At 35.8% G+C, this 13,116-nt stretch overlaps 3 protein-coding genes across 3 annotated transcripts; 1 reads left to right on the plus strand and 2 right to left on the minus strand.

Moving 5' to 3' along the window:
• LOC100366328 (organic cation transporter protein-like) lies at positions 1–5,505 on the minus strand. The gene is made up of 8 exons (XM_085505312.1): positions 5,038–5,505; positions 4,748–4,851; positions 2,658–2,826; positions 2,406–2,565; positions 2,036–2,133; positions 1,613–1,830; positions 599–713; positions 1–214 (listed from the first exon to the last, which is right to left on the minus strand). The coding sequence occupies exons 3-8, from the start codon at positions 2,783–2,785 to the stop codon at positions 1–3; spliced, it is 933 nt and encodes a 310-aa protein (XP_085361438.1). The 5' UTR covers positions 2,786–2,826; positions 4,748–4,851; positions 5,038–5,505.
• Positions 3,293–5,478, minus strand: LOC146736573 (organic cation/carnitine transporter 2-like). The gene is made up of 4 exons (XM_085505313.1): positions 5,038–5,478; positions 4,748–4,851; positions 4,281–4,435; positions 3,293–3,444 (listed from the first exon to the last, which is right to left on the minus strand). The coding sequence occupies exons 1-4, from the start codon at positions 5,476–5,478 to the stop codon at positions 3,293–3,295; spliced, it is 852 nt and encodes a 283-aa protein (XP_085361439.1).
• Positions 5,506–10,101: 4,596 nt separating the features above from the next.
• LOC102802410 (uncharacterized) lies at positions 10,102–12,157 on the plus strand. Its single transcript, XM_006824067.3, has 3 exons — positions 10,102–10,368; positions 10,608–10,742; positions 11,341–12,157. The coding sequence occupies exons 1-3, from the start codon at positions 10,104–10,106 to the stop codon at positions 11,598–11,600; spliced, it is 660 nt and encodes a 219-aa protein (XP_006824130.2). The 5' UTR covers positions 10,102–10,103; the 3' UTR covers positions 11,601–12,157.
• The last annotated feature ends 959 nt before the right edge of the window (positions 12,158–13,116 follow it).

Raw genomic sequence — 13,116 nt, forward strand, 5'->3', positions numbered from 1 at the left:
TTATTTTCCATTTGCTTCTGTTTCTTTCATCGTTTCAGGGAGTTTTCTGCCCCTGGTTTCAGGCAACAGAAGCACCAATACCCCGGCTACAATTGTGAATATACCAAACACCAACGGTGGCAAAGGATTCCATGTTTTCCGCATCTGTAGAATGACTGGCGATAGAATACTGCCAGTCATGCCAAATACACCGGTCAAGGAAACGCCAAGCGACCTACAAAAAACATTATTATTCGATAATACGTTGCACTGTTAATCGTGCAGTTAGAATGTGATTTTGTATTTGACTATTCGGAAGAGTGAATATTGTGTTAATGAAAAGCCGCAAGATTTGTTTTCTCCTTCAGCCGTAATCACGACCAACACCATGGTTACATAGTTAGTAAAACTCATGCTCAGTTATGAAATCGAGATATTTGGGTGCTCTATAATATTAGTATATGTTCCTCTTTGTGTAAAAGCAATAACTTACAGATATTTTTCACTTGTGCAAGTCTCGAATTCAAACACATTAGTAGAAGTACATATAAGCTTATATAATTTTAAAAGTAGCATTGAAATATCATAATAAGTACGGCTCACCATGCTTTATGCTCACCTTGATGTGGTAGGAAACAATTCGGCAGCGTATAAGTATACCAAAGAATAAGCTATCGTTATTGCAAACTTCCCAGTCATGGTCACCGCTGTACTTATCCATAGAAAAGTTCCACCTTAGATAAATTATGAGATAAATACAATATTTCCTCCACTAGTACCTACCGGCAATCGATGGCACAAAGAATCAAAACCGAAAGAATTGAATGAATTAGTTATAGTTTGCAGGTATCTACCGTTCATGACAAAACTTTACCACTAAGTTTGTATTTTAAGTGAACATTTATAATTGTAAGTGAAACAATGCAAACCGCCTACTTGCGGGAACGTCAACCCACAATCTTCAGTATACACGACTGATAAACTAAACACGGGAAGGCAAGCCATGGGGCTTTTCATGAACTATTAAAAGCACCCAATAGATGTCAAACCCGATCTGTAAAGCTACCGTGAAGGAACATAAAGGGAAGATAACAAAGATGAACAAGCAATAGAAATAAACAATTATAATTATATATTTTTTTCAATTAAGTTCAGATTCCCATTCATTGTATATCACTGATGGTACCCTTCATTACAAAAACATATTATTTGTGTAAATTGTAATATAGCCCCATCTCTGTGTATTGCACCATTCAATTCAACTATCATGTTTTGCTGAAATGTTTTCATACGCTACTTGTATAAGTTTGTTTCGTGCTTTGCTCGAAATAATATTCCATGTGGTAATAAACAGTGTTACCAACAATACATGCGGTTGAATTGAAATATAATTCAGTACTGTAACAGACTTATATATTAAACTGTTGAGGGTAGTGGTGATACACAATCTGACAACCCTTAAAAATGTTTTGGACATTATATCTGATTTCTCCGTTCAACTTCAACAGAAAATACATATCATTGTTCGAAGATATACTGCACTTGCTTACAGCATGTTGATGCTCTGTTAAACAATATTCATCGAAGCTCTTTTGAGTTTCCCTATTGGCTTAAAGTTTACTACACTACTCACATTTTGGAATAAAGGCTGAACATATGGAAGCCATGCCAGCAAACATGCAGAATATACAATATGTCAACTTTCTACCAAGACGAGTCTCAATTAAAAACATAGACGCAAAGTATGCTGGGATTTCAACAGCTCCAGCTATGGCTGTATTGATATAATCATTTCCTCCAAGATTTGTAGTGTTATACGACAACCCATAATATGCCATGGATATCGCAATACTGTAAAACAATTGAATTATATGATTCATTATATTGTTGCACTAAGATTATTGAAACATTCATTAGCATATTACTATTTTTACATATCTGTCACTTATGGCATGTAGCCGGGGTAGAAACAACTAATTGTAAATACAGTGTGACTGTCATTTGTCCATGTGTCTGTGTCGGAATACCTAATTGGTTGTTATATACTGAAACTTACCCATTTAGATATAATATCAAAGAGATTTTTCTCATATTCTGTAGACACATTATATCGATAACATTTCCAGGAAAACTTGGTTTTGTAATTGGCGATATCTGTAAACAGAAACACATAATCCCATACATATTTATTGAATAATTGTTGAACGATGACTTTCATGAAATATGCTAGTATTACATTTGTTCAAGTATATAGGTAGAGGTTTCAATTTACAATTATTTTGATTACATATAAAACACAGTTCGACAGCGACATTGCAAACCCTCACTTTAATGATTGGAGAACTATTTTCATATAATCTTCAATTAAATCATTTTTACAAAATAATTGTACAACGACATAACATGAATAAAAATAATATGATTACGCTATTGCACCCTTTCGCATCCGTCAGAGTATCCCTATCAAAATCCATTTCACCTTCACTCAGAACGACGCCATTCATCTTTGCTATTTTCTTTATTATTCGCTTTGCCCTCTCCGTCTTCCCAACTGACAAAAGCCATCTTGGAGACTCTGGAAGAATCCTATTCGTAAATGCAATTCAATTAGGTTATCAGTGTAGTTGGAAATAAACTGTGAACTGCCTTGAATGAAAATAAAATTAACGGAAACATACCACCAGTATATTATGCTAATAATAGCAGGTGCACTTATAGTCAATTGTAAGATCTTCCAATCACGTATGATATAGGCAAGCAATGCGAGTACAGTATATCCTGCAGCATAGCAAACGTTGAAAGTCATTGACGCGAAAGCACGTTTCGATGGGCCTACCAGTTCTGTAACTTCAAAATAAACAACAACGACATTTACAATATACTAGTTCAATGCACGTAGTAAACAGTACAATAATTAAGTATACGTGAATGACGCTCTAGTATATGTTTTGTAAACTTCTACTTATCGTTTCAGAAGATATGCACATTATTGCATATATATTATTACGAATCTAAATAAATTCTTATTTCCTATTTCTCGTTCCAAGGTTTGATAGTATTATGAGGTTATTATGCGGACCAGGAACAGTCTGAGTCTTTTCCTCCCAAAAACACATTATGGGAATGCCAAAATTCTATAACGTACCCTGGGGCATGCTATAACTAATGGCATTACGATGACAGATGTATAATAAGTACTGAAAGGCATCATGTAAGATGTGAATTCCATGTGTCATGTCATATAGTTAATGTGCGACAGTCAAGCAGTCAAGGCCAAACGATTTCCCGGAGTTTCCATGCAACATTGTGGCATTTATCTGCGTGAAAACATGCCGATATGGCTCACTCTATAAATTCCATACGCAGGGCAAGACATCATTGCAGGAGATGGTATCAACCCACTTGGAACAATGTTCAGTGTAGATTTAAAAACAAAGATGGGCTGTTGGACAACAATGACGTAATCTAGAATTATTATAATGCATAGTACATACAATGGTAGTAAACACCTAACACTGACCAAGTTGATAAGCGTTAGACCGCTTTCTCAACTTTCGGATAATAATCTAGTTGAAAACTTGGGAAAGTTCATAGTAGTATCACTATACTAACATTAGCGATTGGTTCGTCACACAGGCAGCATCTTAAACAAATCGGGGGCACAGTGATAGTGGTCCATGAAAAATTATATTTTGCGTGAGTGTTCCACATATCCATACGCTCAGGGAGGTCAAACCCACTGGTTAATGATCTTTAATGCCCATTCCCAATTGCAAGGCAATCCCCATGCTTTTGTTACAAACTCTGTATTCTGGGTAATACAATTCTATGGGGATTATGTTTTACAACGTGTAACTCCAAAGAAATCGACTCGTGGTGCTAACTTGCTAAATACGAAATGACTGGCTTAATGAAGATCTACTTATGTCACACAACAAACAGACAATATCTACATGGAAATATGTTTGTTAGGCGAATATTAATTGTGATTTATTTTTAACCCCTGGGAAACCCGTATTTGTCACACATCATTTCTAGTTTAACCTGGAAACTGTCAGTAAAACACCGATGTTAATGATTTGGGGGTCGATATATATTTTCTATAAAATACTACGGTGACCCAAAATAGATATTATGCATTGATTTAGCAGTGTTCATTGTATTTCAAACATAGACGAGATGATAAAATATATATAATATACATATACGGTTGGCGATTAGTTGTGGTTATATACGTGCTAACTGCGTGTTCTTAATATGTGTGATTATATCTGATATCAAAAGACGAATATTTGACTTACTGTATACCAAACCTTGCCCATATATACACGGTAACACAGCACCAGTAAGCAAGCGTAACACTGCATGCAATGGGAAGTTTGTCGCAACAACTTGCAATGAACCAAATACTGCGAGCATAATGCTGGCAATTGTGATAACAAACAAACGTCCTTTACTGTTAAAAATTAAGGGGATTTTTAAATTAGATTGTCATACTAGTTAATACATCCCATTACCATAGAACGTGTGCATGAAACCATTGTTTTTGCGACCTGGGACGGAAACTTCCAAACAAATTACCGGTATGTGACTTTAAAGGGTGGCAGTCGTCGTGCCGCGTCCTGTTCGATATGGGACTCATAGCGACGTATACAATGCGTGTAAAATACATTGTTTATTTACATGAAATTCGAACACACGCTGCGCGACGACCACCGCGCTTTAAGTAAACTAAATCGTATAAAATGGTGATAATTTAAAAGTTTACCTGTCTGACAGTAAGCCAGTAAACATATATCCTAATAGCATTCCTAGTTGGGAAATTGACATCTCTAATGGCCCCATGAAATCACGATCGCAAACAAGATTAAACTTCAAGAAACAAACAAAATAATATTGTTGGTAATTATAACTGCAAATAAAATATTCATCCATCCGTCAGTGTGGAATAAGAGAGGCCTATGAATTTGTATAGTTATTCGTTAATTCGTTAGCCTTTTAGTTATATAGAGGAATGTTCATTCAAATTCAAATAATAATCCTAATATTTGATCTCACCTCTTGTATAACTGTTGATGTATATTGTGATCTATCATATTCCCATCCGTGATTACACTTTATAATGTCAATACTCCGGTTCGTATCAGGCACTTCAGATGTGAGCAATTCTAAGATCGTAGTTGTGTTTATGTCGTATCGTGAGCAGCTACTGAACGTCCAATCAGACCCACATGTGTTGTCAGTTCTCTTCTTAGGAATTGTTATGTTTTTTAATAAATCGTGACAGCTGGTACTAATGTTCATGTACTCACATTCATCAACTATAGCTGCTGTCTCTTGTACTTTACACCAGTGTGGAGTCGTAGCAAGAGTGAAGACAACAGACATTACTTGTGATGAATGAAAGCCAACTAAAATACTCATTAGCACGAGACACCGCTTTTGATATGCTCCAAGCTCGCCAATAACATACTTCAACAAGTCGTCGTAAGATAGCATTTTTCGATTATATATGTCAATACGTTGACAGGGTCGGTATTTCTACTGGCAAAGCAAAATTATAGGTGTCTATTCATAGCTTGCATAATCCATGGCTGAATCCACCATTTGATTTGTCCTAGGCAAACAAAAACGGGATATGTTATAGGCGTACATTATTACACGGTTAGGGTGGTATATTTCACTTGCTGTCGAGTGAAGGGCAGCTGTACAAAAAGTGGGTTGTCAATGTGGATGTTGGTCGCTGGTGTGCCCAATGCAATGCATAAAGTAATGACAGCATACTCTTGGCAACATTAGAAGCTTTCTTACCGGAAGTAGGTGTCCAATAACTGTCACTGATCACACACTACAGTCTGCAGTCCGAGGCGTTACGTTCTATGTCTATGTGACCGACTATTGCAAGGTCACATGTAGTAGTTAAGACCAAGGTTACCGGGATTTGGAAGCTGACGATCGACGATGCAAACCATTGTGATTTATTCAAACTATGGCGTGTTACTCTTATCAAGTTAGTTTGTTGACAGTAGTATACGCATGTTTACCCCATATCAGCACACGCGATATGCGGCTCAGGGTCACACAGATAACTTGAGTAGTCCCACTCGGACGAAGTCTGAAAACGGATACTTATAATTTAACGTTCGTTCGTCCGTGTGTCCTTGTGTTCGGTCGGCAGTATTTATACATGTCAGCGCAAATGACGTTCAAATTTCACGTCGACATTTTGGAGTACATATATACACTGATTTGTGTCGTGTTGCATTTATAGCTGCCGAGTGACTATTGCTGAGAATTCATCAAATTTAACTTTTAAACATAATTTTCTGCTAATCCCGAAGCTGATCTCGGAGTGTATTGATGAATTTCATTAAAACTTGTTACGCACATTTGGCAATAAGGAATCCTGCACGTCACTTGGTTTCGAAGATTGGATTCAAAATGACCAACTGGCTGTCATTTTGTTTTGAATGAATACTGCTAATTTTGTAGAAATATCTAGACTGGTTAACTTCGCGTTTACTGAAAGTCATGGCCATGCTGAAACAGTAATTCAATGCGTTATTAATATGTTTATCTACTGTACACGTAACATACATCACACAAAATATATAACTTTCATTTCAAAATGTCATTAAAACCTTTGATTGCGGGAAAAATGAATGACACACTGCTAAATATGCATGTCAACCATGCTTACAAATTACAAAATAAATTCTGCGAAATGTAAATTTAGGCAGTGACTACTGTTTTTCTCCTCTTTTAACAGTGACATAATATACATGTATTCAGGAATGGTGATGTGTATACGATATACTCTTACTTCACTAATTTCATGTATAGGTTATCGGATTAGGAAGCTTACTATTGTACTAAATCTCTTAACAATCTAGTCTATATTGCATTAGTCTTTTCACACGAGTTCCAATCTGTGTATTTCTTTCGACTGACGCTTGTACAGAATAAACCATAACTATTTCCAAAAATAAATAGTAATAAATTTAACTAATAACACACATAAATATTGTACGAATCAAACAAGCCCAGAATACAATCTACTATAATTATGCATAATCAAAGGTTGTGAAATCAATTAATAGTTGAGTGTAAAGCAAATCAATGTTCATACGTTTGTGGTCACAATCAATGATCACACGATGTTCCACCCACAGGATTGTTTCACTACTTAACCAAAACTAGGGTTATTAAGGACAGTGTTCAAAATAAATGACAGACAACAAGGCATTGTAGTAAGCTTGAAACAAATTAATGTTTCTATTGAGCTCCGGGTTCGCTATCACGGTGTTGTTGAAATTGAAAAATACATGAGCAAAGTAGTCTAATTTTCTTATCACTGAATGTAATGCTGGTAGCACTTAGGGCAAGTAAATATTGACATCAGCGATAGGTCAAACTGTGTTGACGTGGCCTTTGCCGTTCGTACTTTGGAAGTCGACTGTCTACGTACTATACATTAATTAATTGTTAGGTCTCTATCACATCACTGTCAATAATTATATTACGTTTTTTGTGTGAACGCAGCGACGCACGTTTCTTGATTGTCTTCAATTTCAATTGTTTGATTAAAATGCTAGTTGCTTTTGAAATAACTTTTCCACATTACGACTACATAAATATTAGTTTGTTGTGTACCGTGTTAAGCAATTAACATCTTCTTATCGGAAATTATGGAATATGACTGACCACAGGCTGGAAATCATATGTAAATATCTCCAGGATTTGTAAGAGCGTGCAATGTTGTGCTCATTGAAATTGACCAATTGGGTATCTACGTTTGTTCGTATTAATAATTAAGAAAAAATGTAATCAAATATTTTTGTTCATAATAAACTATAGATGAAATTACCTATTTTCTTTTCAACATTATGTTATGATTTTTACATTCTACCGCTAAAAGAAATCATTTGCCAGTATAATTGTAGCAGAGTGAACCATCGGGCTTAAATAAGTTTATTGAACTTAAAGTCATAGTGTTTTCTTGTGAACAGCTGTACTGTGTTAGATGGGTAACTACTATTTCACAATATATCCAATGGCCTTTGACGGGAAGGAGTAATGTCTCAAGCATTTATATAGAGGATTTCAATGTAAAACTCAACGTAATTGCACCCTCTATTAAAAGGTCTGTGCAGTTTTAAATATTTTTTAGTTGATGAGCATGACACTATCTATAACTCAAATAAATCTAAATCGATGCACTTCTATGGTCGCAATTGATTACATATTTGCCCACCATTGCATTTATATAATGCAAATAAGTTGACTTTGTTTACCAATATAATTATTTAGGACATAAACGACTCGTGACATAAAACGTAAGACAATACGGATATTGATTGTCAGAAACGTTGTTTCTATGCGCGGACAAACATCATGCTACCTAAATTCAGGACCTGTAGTATTGAAGTCAAACTTTTGTTATTTAAAACTTTCTATTCTGGTCCGTGGTGCTGCTAGTTATGGTGTATGTATAGCAAAAATCACGAGTTAACGCACACAGATCAGTTATAATAAAGCTTTTCGTAAACTGTTGACGGTACACATAGAAAGCTAATTTATGATTTTATGGAACATAAGGCAACACGTTTGTTTGTACCAAGTTCAATAGCGTAATGGACGTCTCCATTAGTGCAGCATTGGACAAAAGTAGTGTACTGAGTTCACGATATGATAGTTTTCAAATCCCATGGTCTGTAATTTTACGTATTTGTTCTTCATTCTTTATAATATATGGATTATGTCTGAAATAAAATTAGAATAATAATTGTATATTTTGGGAAATGCTCAAATAAAAGCCAATATTGGATGCTGTCCTCTCAATCGAAAAATGCGGATATCTCATAATACAATTGTAGTTATGTCTCATCGCGTCCACTGATTTTATATTCTTTAAAATCGCACAAAATTGTTACCTGATCACGCAGGAAAATTCTAGAAATTTAGAGCGCAAATGGTTCACAATGTCATACATTTGTTGATTGTGCGATTTCACAGAAAGTTTTAATGCTGTGTTGGTTTCAAACGCTTAAATAAACGTTAAATGAACAATTCAAAACAATGGTATTATGAGATGTCAGTATTTTTCACTATTGAATACAGAATTCAATACTGAATATTTTCAATGTTGATTTGGCCATTTCACGTGCAGTAACGGATTCATGTACATTTTCGATCAATTGTTTATTACAGAGACACTTATATATAAATTCATTAAAAAGGAAGCAAGGATATGACATTTTCTTAGGTACGCAGTATAGCAGGATATGGATGTTTACACAGTCCCTAGAGGGCGCTCCCCGCGTACCGCGTTGGCTTGTGTGTAATTGGACAGTTTCGTCAATCTACGCGTTGCTACGTAGCATTCTGCAGCATTGTTTTCGTGTTCATTTACGAGAAGCTATTGAGCAGAGTATTTTCGTAGTTAAAATAACAGCATTACTTGTTTATTGCAGTAATCATAGTCGTAGTTGTACAATTCCACTACATGCATAGCGAGGGGTGAAACCCGCCAACCTCTCTCAGGTGCATGTCAAGACAATTCCGGAGGCGGAGCTACGTCACAAGACGTTCCACGTTGCTAAGACACGCACCACTGTACATGTATTTCTATGGGCTCTGTGCGCGCTGCTGTGGAAGGCTGGTCGAGCCGGTGAAAATTCGAGAAAGCAACACAACTCAACTTTGAAGTAATCCTGAACAACCAAATTTATATATGTTACACACGTAGGGCTAATCGTGTTACACTGTTAATGGGAGTCCCAACAACTATCCCAAAGTACCGTTTTCTGTGAGTTTTTGGCCTCTGTTTTCACCGCGTGGGTTGTCAAGCGGTGAAAATACCCGGATGTCCGCCCCCGAGGATACCAACCTAATACAAAGACAATACAACAATTTCGAGCCAATGACAACCTAATGCCAAGACAATATAAAAATATCAAGACAATGCCAACCTAATGCAAACTTCATTATATACAGAAGAAAACACTCAAATAAACCAAACAAAAATAATGTCGGCACTGATCTCATCCCATACATTCAGGCTTACTTCCCTGTGAGCCAAAACTCACCTTTTCAAGTGACTTCCTCAATTAATGTACAGTAAAATGGAGTCGCGCCGACCACATATACGTTCGCATCGTAATATGGCGTTGAGGCATTCAGTCGTTCGGTTGGTTGGAATTGTGCTCTTAGTTTTGGCTATGGTGGCGTTGCCAGCAGCAGTGGCCTCAGATAACTGGTTTACGGCTTGTGTACACGCCCAAAACGGAAAAACAGCTAAGATTGGTCTGTGGGGGATGTGTGTCTACGAGGATAACATTGGAGACGATGCCCCGACACTTCCCTGTTTTGACTTTACATCTGTACCAGGTAACGCAGGTATCTCAACATTAGTTTCAATCGTAAGAATAGCTAGCTACGATTTTCTACAATAGCGATGCATTACAATGCAGGACGAGTGTCTTACGTTGCTGTGTTAAATTCTACCTCTATCCCCGTATACTCGCAGTAGTAACGTGTACATATCACCCAATTTGCAACGAGAAACGTCCGTTCTCTTTACTATAAATGTTTGTTGATTGATTCACAATATATTATTTGCCATTTAGACTACATCAGTGCATGCCGGGCTTTGATGGTGTTATCATGTATTTGTGCGGTGGCTAGTTTTGTTAGTGCGTTTATTGGCCTGATTAAAGATGACGTTCTACTTCGTGTGGCTGGATCATTCCTGATAATAGCGAGTGAGTACCCCGCACATATCTATCAAGATGTAATAATTTGACATGTAACACTTCACGGACCTTAAATTTATATCAAGTTAATAACCAATGCTGCATAATCTGAAATAATATTACGTTTATTCCGGGGTGTTCAGGTTATACGCGCATCTTGATTTTTAATTTATCTTGACTTTAAAGTTATATCATTGGAAATCTGAATTCTTCATATTACGGTGTTATATACATCGATAATTGACCCCGACCAGCTATATTTGTGTGTACAGTCAGTAAATGTGCTTCCATAATTCAATTTGAGCGCCCTTGTTGAAATATACTGCAAAAAAAGAGCAATATTTTTTACAGCATTATGCGAAACATAATCAGAACAAAAAATAGCGTGTAGACAAAAAAAAAAACGTGCGATAGGGGAAGCGTTTGCATGAAATATGATTTATGTAATTATTCTTATATTCTTTAGAGAATCATATTACACAATTGTTTCACTTCCCCCATCCCGTTATTCACACAATGCACTTGAACACAGATGCAGAACAGTATGAGGTATTTCCTCTTGCAATTAATTGAATCTACATTAAGCTTAATGTGTCTACACACACAGGTATTTTATCCTTCATTGCTATCATCGTGTTTCCCGTTAAGTTTGAGTACCATCTGGATGACCATGGTCATCTTGAGGATATCAGATTACGATGGGGAATGTACGTCGCCATAACAGGATGTGTGTTATCAAGTATTACCGCAGTACTTATGTTCGTCGGTAGTGTCCGTCGCAGTAGTCACAAGGGAGCTGTTTGGAACAAACCGGAGTATTTACCTGAAGAAGCGCAGACGTTACTCATTCAAAGTAACTTTTACTGATTTAATAGTGAATGGTTTTACTAATGAATTAATACGCATTATAGTCAAGTGGAGCTACGATGTTTCCGTTAATAATAATTCCGAATTTCCAAGACTACGCCACTGCATTGTTACAACCCTTGATTATAGCGTTTTCTATTCACTGCGAAATCCCGCGTGCTATACACTTTTCATGATTGTCAATTTTGATGAAGTAAAGATATCCTAATGCCATATTTCTCTCTGCAAAACAGGAAATTCGGCAAAAATAACAAATTCAAAAATAAATCAGCAGACGAACGTCCATACCACGTCTTTCTGCATGACGCGAGATCTCGCAGTCAACGGAAATTCGTTCTTTACCACACTTATTTTCGGTGTCAGAATTAAGATGCAGTATGTCTTTATATACGTGTGTCAATAGATGTATAAATCTATTTGAGATATTGTCTATTTCTCGATGACGTATGTACATTCGATTTCCCTATTGATATTAATTCACCTTGTCGAATCGTTAGATCGTTTTGCATATTTCTTTTTCTATTTTGGTATTATAATATATTTACTAGTTCACCTTTTTCATTTGTATGAGTAACTATTCTTGAGTTTTAGAGGCTTTAAATGCTTCAGTTTGTCTTCCTTTGAATACATAAGAAAACGAATTTACAGTATAAGAATTCACAGTATAGATGTATAAGTCATACATAATGAATGAAATTTGTCGAGCAAGTGCTTTTTTCACAAAAATATACATCAATGATGTCAACAGGTCACTAGACATTGACCCCATTTTCGATAAATTATATATATGTTTCAAATAACCACTAAATAGTCATAACCTGCGCTAGCGCAAAATAGCGCGCCGCTACAGCGTCCAGTATCGTATATTTAGTACATGTGTATGAATGTCCCCTATATAACTAGAAAAAATAATTAAAAAAAACCTGACTTCCAGATCAATTTCAACTCGTTTTTCAAATATTAAATTAAGATACATTTGAATGAATGGAAAATGTAAAAACAATAATTATATTTAAATTACCTTTAAAAAATATACATTTTATCAAATTTGAGTGCAGTAGTTCTATAGACTATTGAATTATTTGTCGACTTCTTTTGAAAAGTGATTTAAAATGATTTCTATAGAAAGACTTCTATAGATTCATATAGGCTGCTTGAAATATTATTTAATTTTTTCTTTGGCATAGGATTTGTAATAGATTTGTTTTGACCATGGCCGAAAAAATAGTAAGACAGATAGTAAGCTTTGTCAGTTTGGCTATGAGATCATGAGACTGACCACAGATGGCGCACTTACAGCAGCCCCACTGCAGCTCCACCTGTTGTTTGTGATCATACTCTCACAATATTTCTACTATTTTCGATGTTTATGACGCAATAAAAGATGATTGTTTAGACTACTGGTTTTAGACGAGATTTTTGTTCGTATCACGTGGGACAAAACATGAATTTTAAATTTCTTGTTCTGTTCTTTGGAACTCCAGTAAAAATCCAATTCAATAAACCCCAAATATAA

The sequence above is a fragment of the Saccoglossus kowalevskii genome, chromosome 11 (genome assembly GCF_978046115.1).
Source record: "Saccoglossus kowalevskii chromosome 11, keSacKowa6.1, whole genome shotgun sequence".
Lineage (NCBI taxonomy): Eukaryota > Metazoa > Hemichordata > Enteropneusta > Harrimaniidae > Saccoglossus > Saccoglossus kowalevskii.

What these genes read in the sequence shown, in the direction of transcription:
- LOC100366328 (XM_085505312.1), bottom strand. Translation starts at nt 2,785, where the DNA reads ATGACTTTCAACGTTTGCTATGCTGCAGGATATACTGTACTCGCATTG. An exon ending in ATGCGAAAGGGTGCAATAGC is followed by an intron (nt 2,134 to 2,405) that starts GTAATCATATTA and finishes TTCTGTTTACAG; the next exon opens with ATATCGCCAATTACAAAACC. An exon ending in TTGATATTATATCTAAATGG is followed by an intron (nt 1,831 to 2,035) that starts GTAAGTTTCAGT and finishes ATTGTTTTACAG; the next exon opens with TATTGCGATATCCATGGCAT.
- LOC146736573 (XM_085505313.1), bottom strand. Translation starts at nt 5,478, where the DNA reads ATGCTATCTTACGACGACTTGTTGAAGTATGTTATTGGCGAGCTTGGA. An exon ending in CATCAACAGTTATACAAGAG is followed by an intron (nt 4,852 to 5,037) that starts GTGAGATCAAAT and finishes TGTTTCTTGAAG; the next exon opens with TTTAATCTTGTTTGCGATCG. An exon ending in TGGGCAAGGTTTGGTATACA is followed by an intron (nt 3,445 to 4,280) that starts GTAAGTCAAATA and finishes TAATAATTCTAG; the next exon opens with ATTACGTCATTGTTGTCCAA.
- LOC102802410 (XM_006824067.3), top strand. Translation starts at nt 10,104, where the DNA reads ATGGAGTCGCGCCGACCACATATACGTTCGCATCGTAATATGGCGTTG. An exon ending in TGACTTTACATCTGTACCAG is followed by an intron (nt 10,369 to 10,607) that starts GTAACGCAGGTA and finishes TTTGCCATTTAG; the next exon opens with ACTACATCAGTGCATGCCGG. An exon ending in ATCATTCCTGATAATAGCGA is followed by an intron (nt 10,743 to 11,340) that starts GTGAGTACCCCG and finishes CTACACACACAG; the next exon opens with GTATTTTATCCTTCATTGCT.